The sequence below is a fragment of the Vigna angularis genome, chromosome 3 (genome assembly GCF_016808095.1).
Source record: "Vigna angularis cultivar LongXiaoDou No.4 chromosome 3, ASM1680809v1, whole genome shotgun sequence".
Taxonomy (NCBI): Eukaryota; Viridiplantae; Streptophyta; class Magnoliopsida; order Fabales; family Fabaceae; genus Vigna; species Vigna angularis.
Window position 1 is genome coordinate 2,214,646 of NC_068972.1, and position 18,087 is coordinate 2,232,732.

The following is an 18,087-nucleotide window of genomic DNA, read 5'->3' on the forward strand; positions in this document are numbered from 1 at the left end:
TATATAATACTAATATCATTTAAAATCTAGAGTCTGAATTTCACATCTAATATAATCATCCCAGAGATTTTTTAAAATAAAATATTAGTTTGTTTTGTAATTACAATAACTGGAAAACAGTGAATACACCAACACTTTACTCTGAATTGTGTCCATATGGTGCCCAGTCAGAAACACTTCCTTCATAAAGTATTAGAAATATAACTAAGCAATTTCCTTTGCATCTGTTATCCTAAACTTCTTCTGTAATTCCCTTCATCACGAAAAAAGGGAACAAAAAACAGTGAAAAATATGTACATCTCTAATACCTTTTTCTTTTTTTCTTTTTTCCTTTTAATTAAATATCTATTGTGTGGGCAACGTCTCATGCCGCCATGTATCACAAAATTCGGCGGAATCATAATACACATCCGAGTGATCGAAAAGTTTCTCAAACGCAGCGTATTCGGTGGCAGTATCGCACTCGTAACCGAATCCCATTCCCAAATCAAACGAATCGTATCTTGAAATATGGTCCTCAAACTCCCACAACTCGCCGATTCCGGACGAGTCAGACGCCACTCGGATCAACTCATTCTCCTCGTTTTTATTCTCCGGCACCGACGAGCTTCCGGCAGGAGGAAGCCCTAGCTCGTCGTCGGAAGCCTCCAGGAGGTACCCGATCTGCGCCTGAGACTCGCCGGAACCTGACGTCACGCCAGAGATCTCCTCCTGCAGACTCTTCATGACGGAGTCAAGATCCTGTGTGGAAGGCGCATCGTCGGCGTCGTCGAAGAACTCGAGTAAATCGTCCCTGAGTCGCTTAGTCTCCGGCGATTCAAGAACCGAATCGTCCGAGTCATCTCGGACACGCTTCTTGCAACCGGAATCGCTATCACCCATACTTAGAAAGAAAGGCCAAAACGGTAGCGTTTTGGGAATTAGATTTAAGAGACACGTTTAATCGGTGGTGTTTCAACGAGAGTTGACACGGCGGGTTGTGGTGGCGAAGAGATCTCGTGAGGCTTATATATAAAGGGGGACAATGGAGAGAGAAAGAAAAGAAAGAAAGAGAGAGAGAGAGAAAGAAAGAGTACGGTGTAATGATGCTGACGACGCAGGCGCGTGGGACCGAATTCTTAGCCCATTACACAGAGACTTTGATTTTGCCTTTTTGTTTTCATGTTTCTTATTTTTTATTTTAATATTTATTTTTAGCTTTTTATGGTTTTGTTTTGAAAAGAATATGGTGGCTGCTTTTTCCTTTTTTAAAATATTAAATGGAGTTGAATTTGGAGTTGGAGTCCGGGTCAGTTGCGTGGGTCCCACTCGCCTAGTCAATGACCGCTTTTGGTGCTTTATTCGGCCCGGTTCGGCTGGTGTTTTTTTAGGTGTTTTGGTTGGTACCAAAAGGAAAAGAAAAAGAAAAAACGGACAAAGCAAGGGTTAAGTGTGAGGGCGTTTTAAGAATTAAAGCTTTTGCTTTTTCAATTTTCATTATTCTTTTTTTAATTTTATACGAGATTTGAATAGACTTGGAAATTTCATTCAAAATTGCAAACTTGAGTTGGCCTTCTGAGAAGCTTTGAAATGAAAGGTTTACTTGAGTGATGGCAACGTCATTAAAATAAAATTAAAATTGCATTAAAAATGTCTACGATAATGCTGCCCACTATCACTGCCTCAATCAGTGGGTTACACCTATTCTTATCTCTCTTTCTTTATTATTTATCATTTTAACTATTCCTATTTGCAAAAAGATACACCTTTGCTTTCCAGATCTCAACGTTTCTCATGTGCTTCAAAACCCCTTTACTTCATTATCTTCCCTTAAAAACAACTATTTACTCTTTTACAAATTTTACTAATAAAAAGAACAACTAAATCGTACATATACAGTAATTTACAATTACCAACCTTCTTAATTTTATATAATTCAAAATTAAGGCATTTAAAACTTTTCATGTTGCACTGTTTCAACCGAGTCCGTTTATTAATATGTATTATTGGTCATTTATAACCATATGTAAATTATATCATTTTTCTTATATTTTTCAAAACAATTTTTTATTTATTTCAAAAATCTAGACGTTCTCATAAAATAAAATTATCATAGTATCCGTTAATTTTAATTTTTTATAAACATTCTTTTAGAGAATGCATTGCAGTTATATTTTTTAAATTGGTTAATAATTCTCATTTACTGTTATACAATATTTTCTATTTTCTATATTTTAAAAATTAATACATCAATATAATAAAAAGAACATTACAAAAACACCAAATTAAGTTTGACAAATTAAAAAAAAAAGTAACTTGATAAAATTACGGTCAAACTGGTACGACACCACCTATATTTTTGTTAATAATTTATAATATTTTTATAGCATATGAAATTTAACATATCTTCCCATACTCTCTACTCATGGTGATGCGTTACTTCTTATAATTAATAATGTTTTTATAACATATCTAGTTTGTAAAACTATTAAATAAATATCATATATCTCGTGCCCTTTCGAATTTGATGTATGTTTTTCAGTAAAATGTAGTTGTTAGTATTTAATGTTGTGATATGATATTTTTCTTAACATTAGTGATAAGAATTACTTATATTAATATAAGCAGATATTTGAAATGAATCACAATTTAGAAGTTAGTTATTATTTTTAGTTTATTTAAAAAAAAATGGTGTTTAGATTTTGTGCATTAATTTTAATAACTTTTAATTAAAGGTGTCAAAGAGTCAAACTATAAATTAACCTATTTCATTAAAAAAAATACTAAAATATATAGGCGTGGTATAATTTTTTTTTATTTCAAACTATTATATTTAAAATTAAAATTAATTTCATAACCTAACATTTAAAATATATGTTTTTATTATAAATTTCGTAAATTAAAAATCATTATTAAAGCAAATTAAAAAAAATTTAATTTAAGATTATTGTCAAATCTAACTAAAATGATGTGGTTGATAGACTCTAGAGATTCTAACATGTTTAGTTAGGTATGGATATATTGTCTATTTCTTACCCGTCCAAAAAAACTCTGTCATGTTGTACATCCTATTATCCACTAAAAAAATACTCATAGGTATTAAAAAAATTGTAGGCATCTATAAATACTCATGTTTAAATATAAAAAAAATTATATATATTCAAAATATAATAATTAATATTTTTATTAATAATTGTACTTTTATTTGAATTTCTTTTAAAAATATTCAAATAAAATTCAGCTAATAACAAATACATGCAAGTCAGATACCACAGTATTTGCCCATAAGTAAGTAAGTAATAAAATATCCATACTAAATATTTAAAAATATCCATACTAAATATCTAAAAATATCCATTTAATATTTATTTAAAATATTATCTACAAATATTCGCAGTTATGGATTTTCTTTTTCCATCTAATAAAACCTAAGGTCAAATTAAACCTAAAATTCATAACCTGATTAGAATATTATGAACTCGGTCCCTCACTTTAACTCTTTTTCTTTTCAACTAAATAGTAACAGCTACATATAATTATATTCCAGTTAACAACTATTAGAGTTATTTTTTAGTTAAAGTCATGCATTTAAATTTGGAGATTTAAAAATTTCATACAGATATTGGTGTGTGGGAATGTGATTAGAATATTATTAATATAAAAAATATAGATTCTTTGGATTTGATCCTTCAATTAACTAGCTACTATTATACCTATATATTCCTCCACAAATTTATCGAGTCAAATTCGTGTGGTCGTGCGTGCCTTGTAGCATATCTTTAATAGTTGTGTATATTATTATCTTTTAATCCATAACATATTGGGTACATGATTTAAAATAAAATATCTTATCACTCTTTTATTTTTATTTTTTCATTTCCATACCTTGTATATTTTAAAATCTATTACAGCAAGATGCATACGTGCAATAATAGTATTTATTTGTCATATATTTTTTAGCAAATGATAATGTGTTCATTAAAATGGTGAAATTAATAAAAGCATTCTGAAAAAAAATTGTAGTTGTTTAAATTATATGAAATGTAAACATATTTTCTTGTGTCTTCACTGTAAACTCAAATAAAACCACATGACCCGTGACTATAACGGAGTTATAAATCAAACCAAAAAATCATGTTGAGATTTTAGAAGGAATAAACTACTACGGAATAGTTTTGGAGAACATTTTTAACACATCACAATTTACAAAGACCCGATGCATGATTTACCTTATATTTTGAAACAGGATAAAGGGTAAAATGTTATAAAAATGTAAATTTTTGTATTTTTTTAAAAAATAAATAAAAGAAAAAGTAAGTAAAAATAATATTAAATAAATATAAAAAAATATAGATGTGTCAAATAATATTTTTCAAAAATATATTAACACTATTACAACGATCTCTTTTTATAAAATGTTGAACGTAATTACATATTTAAGAATAAATCAAAATTAAATAATTTTGTTATTTTATTTGATTTTAAAACTTACTTAGAGAATGTTGCGTAGCTGATTATATTTTCAATTAGAATATTTTTTTTGTTCAAAAAATGAGATCTTTGTGTTGTATTTGCGTTCAATTTGATTAAGAAAAATAAATCGTGGTTATTGTATATTTGTAATGATATGTGAAATTATTGAAAAAATTATTTATGTAAAAATATAAAAAATAAAATCTTAAAAGTATAATGATTTAAAAATAATTCGATTATTTTAATATTAAAAGATTTTGATATAAATAGTTTCGTTAAGCACGAATTTTGTTATTTTAAAACACATCATCTATAGAAATCATTTTTCTATAGTTATCTGACTTCTCTCTAACATCCTTAACTGATCTGTTTGAAGATCATATTCCGTCTTAGTGATTATCGTAGTGAAATCTTCAAGTCTAACTGATCGATCTTTCAAACAGAGTAAAGTGATTTTTTGTTTCTTTCTTTATCAGTTGTGTTTTTCTGCATGTTAGCTTTTTTTATTTTGCATGTGAAATTTGAGTCTTCTATAAAACTTTTTATTGATCAGTGATCCTAACGGTGTACTCTGATTGTGTTTCTATATGGTTCGTAAGAGGAAATATGAATTAATGTACATTGAATCTGTTTTAGGCTTTATAGAGCAATTTGATCTTCTGTCAAATAAGGAAATCTAATATTTGTTTTAATTTGTGTTAAGAAGTATGAAGTTTTTATTTGTTAGGTTATGAGGATGATGTGTGATTAAATGTTGTTATTTGAGATAATTATTAATATTTGTGTTTGATGAGTGTATTTGGATGATTGATGAATGATATTCTAAATGATTGTTCTTTTGTTGTTTTAGAGGCCTAGAAGATACAAATCTATTTTAGATTTGAAAGTAGTAAAAATGAAATATTATTGGATTGTTTTGCATTTAATTTGGTATTATCTTTGAATTATGTGTGATCTCTAAGATATATATTCAAGTTAAGAACTATATTTCTTAAACATGACACTAAATATATGTGGGTGTTGAGATAAGAACATAACAGTGAGTGACTAAATAAATCAACAAAATTTATTAAAAAGAGTTTTAATACTATCTATTATGAAATAGGTTATATTTAATTCAAACTTATGAAATTACTTCAAAAGATAATATTTACTATAAATTGCTTTTATTTCTAATTAATCTAAGATTTTCAAAACTTATAATAATTTAAGTTTTCTTATGATATTTATATTTTAAACTTCGCTTTGTTATTAGGTTAAATTTGTTAGTTTATGTTTAATGTACGTGTCTTGTTTACCCTCTTTTTTTTTATCACATGAAATGGTTTTCCCTAATAACAAAAATAGTATAATGTGTGGAAAGAAATCCGAATTATAGGTAGTTGTAAAATTGTCTTACAATAGAGATGAGGTTGTGTAGTCAACAGTTGTTGCTAACTTGCTATTATGATAGCAAAGTAATTTGACTATTGTGATTGGTACCTTACTTGATAGTGCAACAACGAAAACTAAATTGTTTTAAATTCTGGGGCAGATGGGTCAGTGTGTTAGAAAGTGAAACCCAAGTGGGAGCTGCGTTGGCTTAATTTATTGCTATAATAACACGTTATAGATCAGAAATGGAATAAAACTTAATCCTTAATGATTTGCTTAGGCCACACTATTAGGGGTGATAATAAATATCCATTGTAACACGCATTGTTTATTTATTGATTAAAATTCATTTAAGACTTTAAAAATAGAAAAATGTTTAAACAAGATATAAAATTTAATAGGTTTTAAATTAAAATGCGTTGGAATAGATTATATGTTAAGAGAGTTGTGAAAGATTTATGGTAGAAGAAATGGTGGTTGGGTTTCTCAACCACCACGTGAAGGGAGGAATGAAGTAGGAGTAGTACCCAAAATAATATCCACAGTACCATTCTTTTAAGATTTTCTTAAATTAAACTAACATCCCCATTTTTTTAAATTATACATAAATTTCTAATTTATTTTAAAAACACTTTATTATCTTCCATTATAATACATTATAATATAAATGTATTTCATAATTTTAAAAGCCCCACACATAGAGTCTATTATAAAAAAGAAGGGTGGCTAGAAGAGTATCTTGAAAATATATGTTGAATGTTAGTGTAATTTACTCCAATATCTAACCAGTTCCCTCCATCGGTCCACAATGCAGGAACAACCACTTCCTCCATCCCCACTTCACATGTATGATTTTTTCATAGACTTTGTTTGTTTTTAAGGATGAATTAGCGAGAATATTTGTAATGAGGGACAAATGCAAGATTCTTCTTATATTCATTTTGGAAAAGTATATTAATGTAATACTTCAAAAAGATAAAAATACGAGTGATGAATCATGGGTTGACCACCACATGCTATTTTGATAACATTAAAATTATACTTTTATAATTCAAAACTACAAAGTTTTTACAAACGAGAAATTTCATATATATATATATATATATATATATATATATATATATATATATATATATATATATATATATATATATATATATACTGTATTGACTACCGATCGACCCTCCAATAAAAATATTACGATACTGAGTAGTCAATAATGATAATTAATCTTAGCAATAATAGTTACTAATAGACAGTTAATGAGAATAATAATCATTAATTGATAATTAATAGAAATAATGTAATTTATTGGTAGTATAGTAAATGAGTCAGACGTAACCCTCCCCTACGACTAGGACAAGGAAAAGAGAGACAATAACACAACTGGATAATGAAGTTGACAGCTTTGAATGCTTTGAGTTAAGGATATCCCAAAACATATATATATATATATATATATATATATATATATATATATATATATATATATATATATATATATATATATATATATATATATATATATATATATATATATATATATATATATATATATATATATATATATATATATATATATATATATATATAAACACCATTTTCATTAGTAGATTTTTTATCTTTTTTTCTCACTACTCATTATTTTTTGTTTATTTATCTTTACTTCTCTTTTATTTATTTCTTTCTTGTTTTTTTTCCTCTCAATTTATTTTCTTTAATTTATTTTTCTCTCAACACCTTTTATTTCATTCAACTTCTTCTCTTCAATTTAGTTTTATCTCAATTCTTATTTAATTTCTTTAATTTATATCTGACTGACTCGCTTTTCTTTAATCTTTATTCTTTTTCAACTTCTTCTTTTTTAACTTTTTTTCTCTTTACTAATTTCTTTTTTTATGTTTTTCTTTTTCTTTATATCTTTCTTTTTCATCTTACTTCGAGATATCTTTTTCAATATTCATCAATATTTTTTTATCTTTATATTTTATTTTAAACACAATTTTGGTTGACGAATTGGATGATAGTGGTTATAGCTTGCAAACTATATATAAGATGTATCAAAACCCATTTTTAAATAGTTGAAGATAATTGGTTGAATATATTTTCTAAATTTAAGTGTATGATGAATTGTTAATGTAAGTACACCTTGAGTTTAATTGATAAATTAAATATCTAGATTAGTTTTTGTGAATTTTTTTAAATTTTATTTTTTAAGATTTTCACTAAAAAAAAGTTGTAACTTAAATTCTCTTCCATGTGATTGAATTTATGATATATATTTATTTCAAATCGATTAATTTTGTATAATATTTTCATTAATTTTCTTTATCAATTCTTATTTTATCTTTAATAGTTTTTTCTCTCACTCTTGTAAATCTTTCACCATCATTCCATTCTTCATCTACAATTTTCCAGTCTATTTTTCTTTTTTATTCTTCCATTTTTTTATCCTTAACAATAAAAAAATATCATAACTTTGATCCATAACATAAACAAATTATCTATAAATTTTGTTCTAATAATATATGCATAAAATACTTAAACACTTCAAATCAAGTTAAAAAATGTTTAGCATTCCACACGAATCCGTTTCGAGAACCCATGTCGAGTAAATTAAATTAATCATAAGACAGATGCATTGAAAACTTGTCCTTGAGAAACAATATCATAGGTCCACAAATTATTTTAAAAAGAACTATATAATATTTAGTCATATTATTTGGATAGGTAGATGGAATTGTCGACCCACATCACACAGCCATACATAGGTAGCATTATTATAAGAAGAACGCATACATGATTAAATAAATAATTGATATGATATGAAAATCAAGATTAGATTTTCCTCTTCTTTTTTTCTTCAACATAGTTTGCATCAGTTTGATACTTTGAATTTGGTCAAGTCTCCAAAACTTGTAGATAAAGATGTTTGTTGCAGTTCGTACTAACATGTGCTTGGATTCACCGGTGTTATCCATAAACAGATTGAACGTACCAACTAACATAATTTTGGATTAATTATGACACAGGTTTCACTTGTGTTAAAAATAATTTGAAATTTAAAATTATTTCTAGGTTAAAAAATAACCTTTTAAATTTTGATACTGAGTGAAAAATTGTCTTAAAATTTACTATTATCTATTTTTGCAAAATAAAACATCATTGGAAATATATCGTAAGTTAAATTAATTTAGAACTAAAATTTTCGAATACTCTTTCAAGCATATATTGTCAAAATGAACTAAATTCAATGAAGTATCTGAATTTAAAAAAATACAGGATGAATTAATACATAATAATTAGATGAAAAAGCTGCATGCTTGATAAATTAATTCATATACAAGTCTTATACTTTTGAGTTGGACTTGAACAATATTATCTTCTTAATCATGCTTAGAAGATGATAATCTCACTTTTATCTTAATTAATTTTTTTTATTTGATGGTTTAAGGCATGCCTTGGGTATATGGGACGTGGTTGTTTGGATTGTAACAAACGAATTCTAAAGTATCGTGTTTAACAATTTTAAACAATATCTGAAAAATGATCTTAAGAATATACTCATGCAAAACAAAAACCCTCTCTTTTATGCACCATTCATTCACTCTTTTTGCTCGTTTATCTACCAAGCCAAACACGCTCAACACGCGGAATGGTGAAAATATCTCACCAAAGTTATCAATCACTTTCAATCTTGTAAATTCATGAGTCTGATGTTAAGGATATTTTTTCATCGATTTTCTTCCATCTACAGACTCAGAAAATTAACATAAATATTTTATAATCAGATCAGCGTTTATTTAAATAAATTCATAAAGAGGTGGTTTTAAAATTGTTTATTTCTATTAGAAGTCAGTTTTTATATAAAAAAGTGCTTAAATTTGAAAATAATGGTCAAGGTTCTATAATTTAAATTTCCTGATTTACGAAATAATTTACTATTTAAATTTCAGTTGATGTTCCAATCATCGAACTTATAATATGAATAACTAACTTTTACAAATTAATTGAAATTGAAGAAAAAAAAGTCTAAAGAAAAACAATGTAATGCTATCAATTCAAGATATCCACGATGATACTTGTCTAATATTTAAACATTTAAGTTACTCTCACTATGTCACGTCGTGTTAGCTCGTTCGTGAAAAAATTTATTTAATAATAAAGTTTAGTGTAACAACCTTTTAGAATTGTTTATTTTTACTTTATTTTGGTTTTAAATTAAAATATTAACTTTAACAGGCGTAATTAAAAATATCAACTATTTTTATTTATTGTATAGAAAATACAAAGTTTACTTTTTTAAAAAACTTTAATACTCGTGTAAATAAATCATTTTTAATGAGTCAAGTTTATAAATATTTCACTTTTAGCCTCGAAACAAATGTTTGATCAGTCTCACTTCTTAATTATCGTAATTGAAAGTTCTGTCATGACTTTATTTCTAGACGCATTTGAAGAAAAAAAAGTATATAAATTTAAAAGTTTCAATTCTTTTAAAAGGAAGAATTTGTCTTTAAAAAAACTTTTGATGAAATAATATAAAACACATGATAATTATATGATATGACCATACCGAAGAGGATCGACCGCACAAGATTATAGAAATTATTAATTACTACAAATATTAATATAATTAAATATTATTCAATTAAAATTATCGGTTAATATTATTTATTAGGTAATTGATTTTGATTAGAAGTAGTTAATCATAACTCCAATTTAAAATTTATAAATACAAAACAAAGATAAAAAGGTAAGTGATTGTCTTTATTACGAATTTAAGATTGTATTTATCATGAATTTAAGATTTTGATGTAATTCATCCGTGAGAATGTTTTTAACATGTATCTTTTTGTATCGTTTAAAACTTGGACATCAAGAAAGCAAAAGAAAATTAACTAAAAGTATTTAAAATAAATTAAGTTAAATTGAGAAAAGTACGAGTGAGTGTTTTGTAGAAATCTTCAACCCAATAACCAAAAGAAACAATTAATAGAATAAAAAAGGAAATAAAATGAAAAGTGAAAATAAATAGCTAAAAGAAGTTAATAGTTGAAATAAAATATGTAAAAAAATAAGATTAAAAATGAGCATCCTTGTGAAAGATTTGGTAATTGGTTTGAAAGTTGCTTACGACTTTGGGTGATGAAGTATTCGCATTTACTTGGTTGTGAAGGAAGTGGGATTGATATTTAGCTAACTTTTGACAAAGCATTTGCCTATTTTAACATTTTCTGTGTTCTTGGGCTGTCATGTTATTGTTGTCCCTACAACCCAACTATCTATAATCTTCAAAGAAAAATTACTCACAAAATATAATTTTCAAAGACGAATTAGTCGCAATATATATCAGTGTTATTCAAACCTCTTTCTCAATCAATCCATCTTGCTTCTTATCCCCGTTTTCCAACTTCAACTTAAAACTTTTAATTTCTCCCCATTTTGTCTTATTCAACAGCTGAGTTTACCAGAATCAACTAATACCATTTCCAATTTATTCAATTTGCTGCAAAAATATTGCACTTTTGTTGAAACACCAACTGTTATCATATTTGTGTTTATTTTCATATACAAGTCAAAATATTAAAAATATTTTAATATTAAAAATAAAAATACTAATTTAATATAATTAAGTTAAAATATAAAAATTTAAAATAATTATATATATATATATATATATATATATATATCTTTTTATTCGATAACCTACTTTTAAATTGTGTTTTAATTTAAAATGTTTATCCTTGAATATATGTTCTTGCTGTCGTGTGATTCTAAAAAATAAGAAACAAAATAAAAAGTAATATTTTTCAAAGATGTAAATGGAATAAAATAACCTTAATTTGAATGAAGATTTGGTCAAAGATGTAACAACCCAAAAATAGATAATTTTTATATGTTGAGTTTATATACTACCTATTAGATACAGAAGACATACATAACAAATTCATAATGTATAGCTACAGTTAATGTCAAGTTTTTTTTTTTTTAAATTAAATCTTTACGTAATTTAGGGTCAAAATTAAAAGATAGGACTATACAATTATAAAAGGAATTATACAAGATTTATGTACATTCGACTAAAAATTCAAAAATACCGCTAGATAAAAGAGAATTCTTCTATAATTTGTTCTCAGTTTTACTTGTAAACTCACCACTTTACACGATCATTATTATAAATGAGAGACATGAAGTAACACCAATAATAGAAAGAGTAAATTAATGATAATTTTAAATCTACACATTTTTCAAATTTCTATAATAGTGTAATTGTATTTAATTAAACAAACATATATTTTTTCTAGAAAAAGTAAATTAATGATAATTTTAAATACACATTTTTTTTATCTTTTTTTTTATTTCTTTATGGAATTTTTATTCCTTCTCGCCTATACTTTTTATTTTAAAAATATTTTTTTAGCTTGTCCTTTCATTTCTTATACGTTTTTAATCTTTTTTCAAAAACCATTCCTAGTAACTAGAACGTAGAAAAACACGATTAATTTTTCTATCTATTTAAAACTAATTTGAATAAGTTTTTTGTTTTTGATTAAAATATATTTTCGCTAAATTCTTTAATTTTTTACTATAAATATTTTACAGTTTTACTAGCTTATCAATTGAAGAGTAGTTTGATTTTGTTTTTATTGTTGTGCAAATATTTCATCATGTCTCCCAAAGTCTTTATGTTTTTTTTAACTTCTATTGTTATTTATCTATAAATATTGCAATTAATTGTTAGGTAAGTAAAATTGTTTGGAATCTAATTTTAAATCAATGAGATGTTGTTGATGAATTGTTGGTATTATGTTTTGAAGAGTTTTAGTTAAATTAGTTGTGATTATGATTTCATTAGTTTGAAACATGACTTTTGGTTTTGGATAATCGATTTGAGTTATACTTGTTTATATACTAATCAAATTGCGCATTACACATTTTAAACATGTTGGAATGTATGAAATAGTTGCTTTTAGAATTGAGATTAATGTTCGGTAATTATGCATAATTTTGCATAATTTATTCCGTCGATTAAATTTTTCTCAGAGAATTGTGAATTATAATTTGTCCACCAAATATCTATTAATCTATAGTTGATAAGATGATTTTTTTAATCAAATTTTCTTAACAAATATATGCTCTGTTATCAATGGTATGTTTGAGTTTAAGGTCTATGTATATTTTATTTATTTTTCTTATAAAAATTGTTAAAGTTATTTATTTTTATTCATCAATAAGTATTCAGATAATTTTTAAAGGTTTTTTCTTGTAATTTTTTATTTTAATTTTCATAAATATTTTTTATTTATTTACCGTTCTCTTAAACAACAAATCTCTGTATATTATTTTTAAGAATTAAATATTTTTTTCGTCATTAAATTTTGATATAAAATTAAAATTTATTTTTATTTAAAATTTTGATATATTTTACTTTACAAACTTTAAATTAAATAAACATATCATATAGTTCGTATTAAAAAAAATTATATGTTTAACCACTTTAAAATATTTTGGAATTCTCACTTCGATAAAAACTATAAAATGTATTTAACATATAAAATATTTTTAACATAATTAGATTAAAAAATTTATATTCATTCAAATTTTATTTTTTAAAACTAAAATATATTAAAATTGTTAAATAAATTTTACTTTAATACCAAAATTCAGAAATTAATAACATATTTAACTTTTTAAATTTTTTAAAATTCAATAACATTAGAAATATATTACTTTTAAAATTCATAGTATTAGAAATATATTATTTTAAAAGGTCATAAAAGATGTAGGTTATTTTTATTATAAAAGAATAGCCTGAAAAGTCGTTTAATAAGAAGATAATAATAGACCCTAAGAAGCCCTGACTTAGGTGGAGCCTTTTTGCTCTAATTTTGTGAGTGTAGAAATTGTGGCGTCAAAATTAATGAAAAAGAAGAGAGAGTGAGTGTCTAATCAAATTCTTTGTACCAGCATTTGGCAAATCTAAACTTAGACTCCAATCCAACCCTTTCACACATCCATCACTCCTAAAACATCTTTTTCACCGCTAATAGCAAGAAATGATAAACAAAATATAGGTCTATTTGTATATTTTTTCTATTATATATCTATTTTACCTATTTATTAAAAGATACGTGAGAAATCCGTGAATACGAGTATCCGTGGAAAATAATTATTACTCGTGAATATTTATTACTTGCCAGTAATAGATAGTGCGTATTTTAATATTCGCTTCTAAATAAGTTAGATATAGATATTAAACTATCTGTCATAAATATCTGCTATCCAAAAAAAAATAATAAAAAAATAATTTCTTTTATAAATTAAATTTAATTAAAAATAAATTTTAATTTATATTTAATATATTTTATATTATATATATATATATATATATATATATATTTGTAATTTTATTTAAAAAATAAAGAAAATATATTTTTTAAATTTTTTATAAATTTTCTAGATTTTAAAATATCTGTAAATATTTTTCAAGTGAATAACCGTACAGCAGACAGATTGTATGTCTAATTTTTTTTTTGAATCGAGTTGCGCATCAGATTATCTGTGTGTCCAACCCATTGTTTAAAAATATTTTTTTACGAGACGTAGCAGTTTCAAATATTTTATTAATTAACTTAAAAAAGTTGCTAATGTAGAAGTGACAAATAACTTTTATTTAAGTTCTAATTTTTTATTTTTAATCTTTAAATTTGCCCGAAACAACTTTATCAAAAAAAATATCTCACAACTTTTAGGTAAGTATTAATTGGACAAACCGAAATATACACACATGCTTGATTTTGTCAATTCAATTACTTTTACATTTTTTTATTTAACTTTTGTTCAGTAGACATTTTCATATGAAATAAAATAGTTTTACGTATTAAATTGATGTTGTGAACTAAATATATCTCTTATATGAATTTCAGGCATCCAGATATAATTATTCACGTACTTAAAATATTTCAAAATATTGGAATTCCATTTTATTTTTGGATTTAAAAAAAACAAACATTATAACAAACATCTAGAAGGTTGAATATATTTTACAATAAAAAGTCATCTGGACAGAAAAAATCAAAAACAAAAAACTGTAGAAATTAAATAAAGGACGGTAAATTCAATATTAAAATCTTATTTTTTTTCCTGTGAGTGTGAATGAGAAAAAGGTTTTGAACGATGGTTGCTAGTTGTGGAAAGAGAGATTACCCGAGAAAGAGGAAAGTGAAGATAAGACTTAAAATTAATGATAATGTGTACGAAGATATTTTTATCAATTATTTAAAAATCAGGAAAACTTATTTTAATAAAAAAAACTAATTGATACGAAAAACATATCAGATTACATTTTAATTAAAAATAACATAAAGGGCAGCAATTAACATGTCCGGGACAGGTCAAAAGCTTGAAACTTTTTTCTTAAACAAGTAGCCAAATGGTGAATAATTAGTTTTGTATTGTGAAGTACTATGAAAGATGAACATTAATCAAAACAAATAATTGAGTTTATAGTTAGAACATGGTCGACAACCCTTTACTTTGCTTTCAATTTGACCATTCATAAACATAAACAGATCGGTGTGTTTTCTGTGGTTCACACGAAACTCGAATATTATTATAATTTGGGATAACACTTTGATAAAGTTGATTCATTATTGATGATGTTTTGTAGAAATATGTTCCTTGTTCTGGAATTATTGTACCAAAAAAATGGTCCTTTTTTTTTCTAACAATATTCGAAGGCCATTAATCTTCCGTCTTGGTGTGTCTGTTGATGCACCAGTGGCCATGTGGTGGAAAAGTCGACATCACGCACAAGAAAAATAAGTTTAAACCTAACATAGAGCCCTAGGTAACCCAATCTATTCCAACATCAATGTTTATCTAATATTTAGTATAAAGACAAGATTTTGATATAATTGATGAGTTTCATACTCATTCTTTAAAAGTGGGAGTTTGAATTTTGTCATCCTTATACAAACTTTGTAAAGTCTATGAATAGTTTTAAGGTATGTTTAGACTCAAGAGATCTCAAAACCTGATTCACTTAGTTTCTTTCATACAAGAAAAAGAGAGACAAAGGTCCCTTTTACACACACCACCCACTTACTATTGCTAAATAGGATATATCTTTCCTTTTATTGTAGAAAGATTATAAAAGTACATGTGCTGGTGGATATTCCTATTCTATATCTTTTAGTTAAATTAGTATAATTCTTTTTTAATTTTATAATTAAATTCATATGTTAATTGTATCATATTCAACCATCATGATATTATTTAAACGTATTATATGATTATCACTAATAATTATCATTTATATTTTTATTTTAAGATTAAATCGGTAATATATTTTTATTAAATCAGTACAATTTGTAGATTTTAATTCTAAGTAAATACTGTCAAGTTGGCATATAGAATTTTAGTAGAATACATCTATCAATACTCTTTAATGTATGGTTACAGGCATGAGTTGTCAACATCTGATATCATATATGGTATCATTTTTAATATTTTATGATGTCTTTCGATTCTAATAAATAAAAAATTTGAAGATTTTTATTTTAATAGTATTTAATTTTATTTTTTTAGCAAAAATTACATTTAAAATATAAAAAATAGTTTTTTTTTTTAAATCTAGAATATATCATAGATTTTATGAGCTGTATATTACTTGTAACAAACATATATTTAATTGTCTGAAGAATTTTACTATGATACGCTACGTCACGTGGAGGAATACAGAGAGAGCTCTAAGAAGTAAAGCATCTTAGGTGGATGAGAGCATTTGAATTTATCTTGTTTAACTAAGGTTGGAAAGACATGTGAATTTGGTTTTACATTTGATTTGTGTTTTTGTTTAAAGCTTCTACAGAATTCATCACAAAAGCTTTTTAAGAACAAAAATAATAATAAACTCTTTTATGAAATAAAATTATTTATGTATAGATTAATTTGTAATTTTTGTATAACTCTTTGAAATTCTTAATTTGTGTACAGATAATTTTAGATATTGTAGACATTTTGTTTCATTTTATTCGTCCTTATAAATAAGTTTATTGAAACAAATAGCTGTTTTTTTTTCGATTAAAAAGTCTAAAGTGTAGTTTTAAATATGTCACGTGAGAAAAATATTTATTGATTTTACTGATAATCGATATTTAATAAAGAATCTGTGATCAGTTTAATAGACGTCATATTTCAACTATACTTTTTATCCATAAATTTAAAACAAAGACTTTTTCACATTAATGTAATATATAAGTTCTATGACTTGCAACTTGTAATCTAATTTTTGTTCAAAAGTCGTTTAATGAAAAAAGTGCATTATTTCTAGTTTACTTACTCTGTTGTCTTTCAAATTAAAGCGGCTCATCAATTTGACTGTTGAAAATAATAAAAATGGTTATTCAAATTATAAATTACCAATCAATATAATTTTTATTATAATAGTAGTTCAGATCCATTCTAAAATTAAATCAATATCATTAATATGTCTGACTTTTCTTTCATTTTTTTTTTCTAATACCAACCTTTCAATGGAGAAAAATTGTGATCCCACACACCTTTTCATGAGAAAAAAAAAAATTATTCTGGACTCTATAATTTTATTTTTAATCAGGAAATTTTTTTGGATTAAATATGTTTTTCATCCATTAAGTATCACACGATTTTAGTTTTAGTCCCTACTCGAAATTTTGATGGTTTTTAGTCTTCATAGTTTTGAAACTCTTATTATTAATCCTTAAAATTGGATGGCCTTAACGTTTGTTTCCTACTTGAAATTTTGATGGTTTTTAGTCTTCATAGTTTTGAAATTCTTATTATTAATCCTTAAAATTGGATGGCGTTAACTTTTGTTTGACCTGACTAACGACCAGCCCACGTGTCACGCCACCTGGCTACTTTTAATTGACGTGGCAGTAAAGGTGTGGGTGGTCGACCACTCGGTCTAGTGGTCGACATGGTGGTCTTTGCCCATAATCGTTCAGTCTTTTTCCAACACGTTCGGTCTTTCATATATTGCACTCCACCCGTCACCATAACCGTTCGGTCTTTGTCCAACACCGTTCGATCTTTCATATAATGAACACCATCCGTCACCATAATCATTCGGTCTTTGCCCAACATCGTTCCGTCTTTTATATAGTCTGCTTCTATTGCATTATTCTGTTGATTGTAATAGAACCCACCAGGCCGACTGACCACCACACCTCTACTGCCACGTCAATTAAAAGTAGTCAGGGAAGGTGGCATCA

At 25.5% G+C, this 18,087-nt stretch overlaps 1 protein-coding gene across 1 annotated transcript; it reads right to left on the reverse strand.

The window, feature by feature from the left end:
- Positions 1 to 1,128, reverse strand: LOC108325305 (uncharacterized). Its single transcript, XM_017558359.2, has one exon. It carries the CDS (start codon positions 881 to 883, stop codon positions 347 to 349), a length of 537 nt encoding a protein of 178 aa, XP_017413848.1. The 5' UTR covers positions 884 to 1,128; the 3' UTR covers positions 1 to 346.
- Positions 1,129 to 18,087: the final 16,959 nt, after the last annotated feature.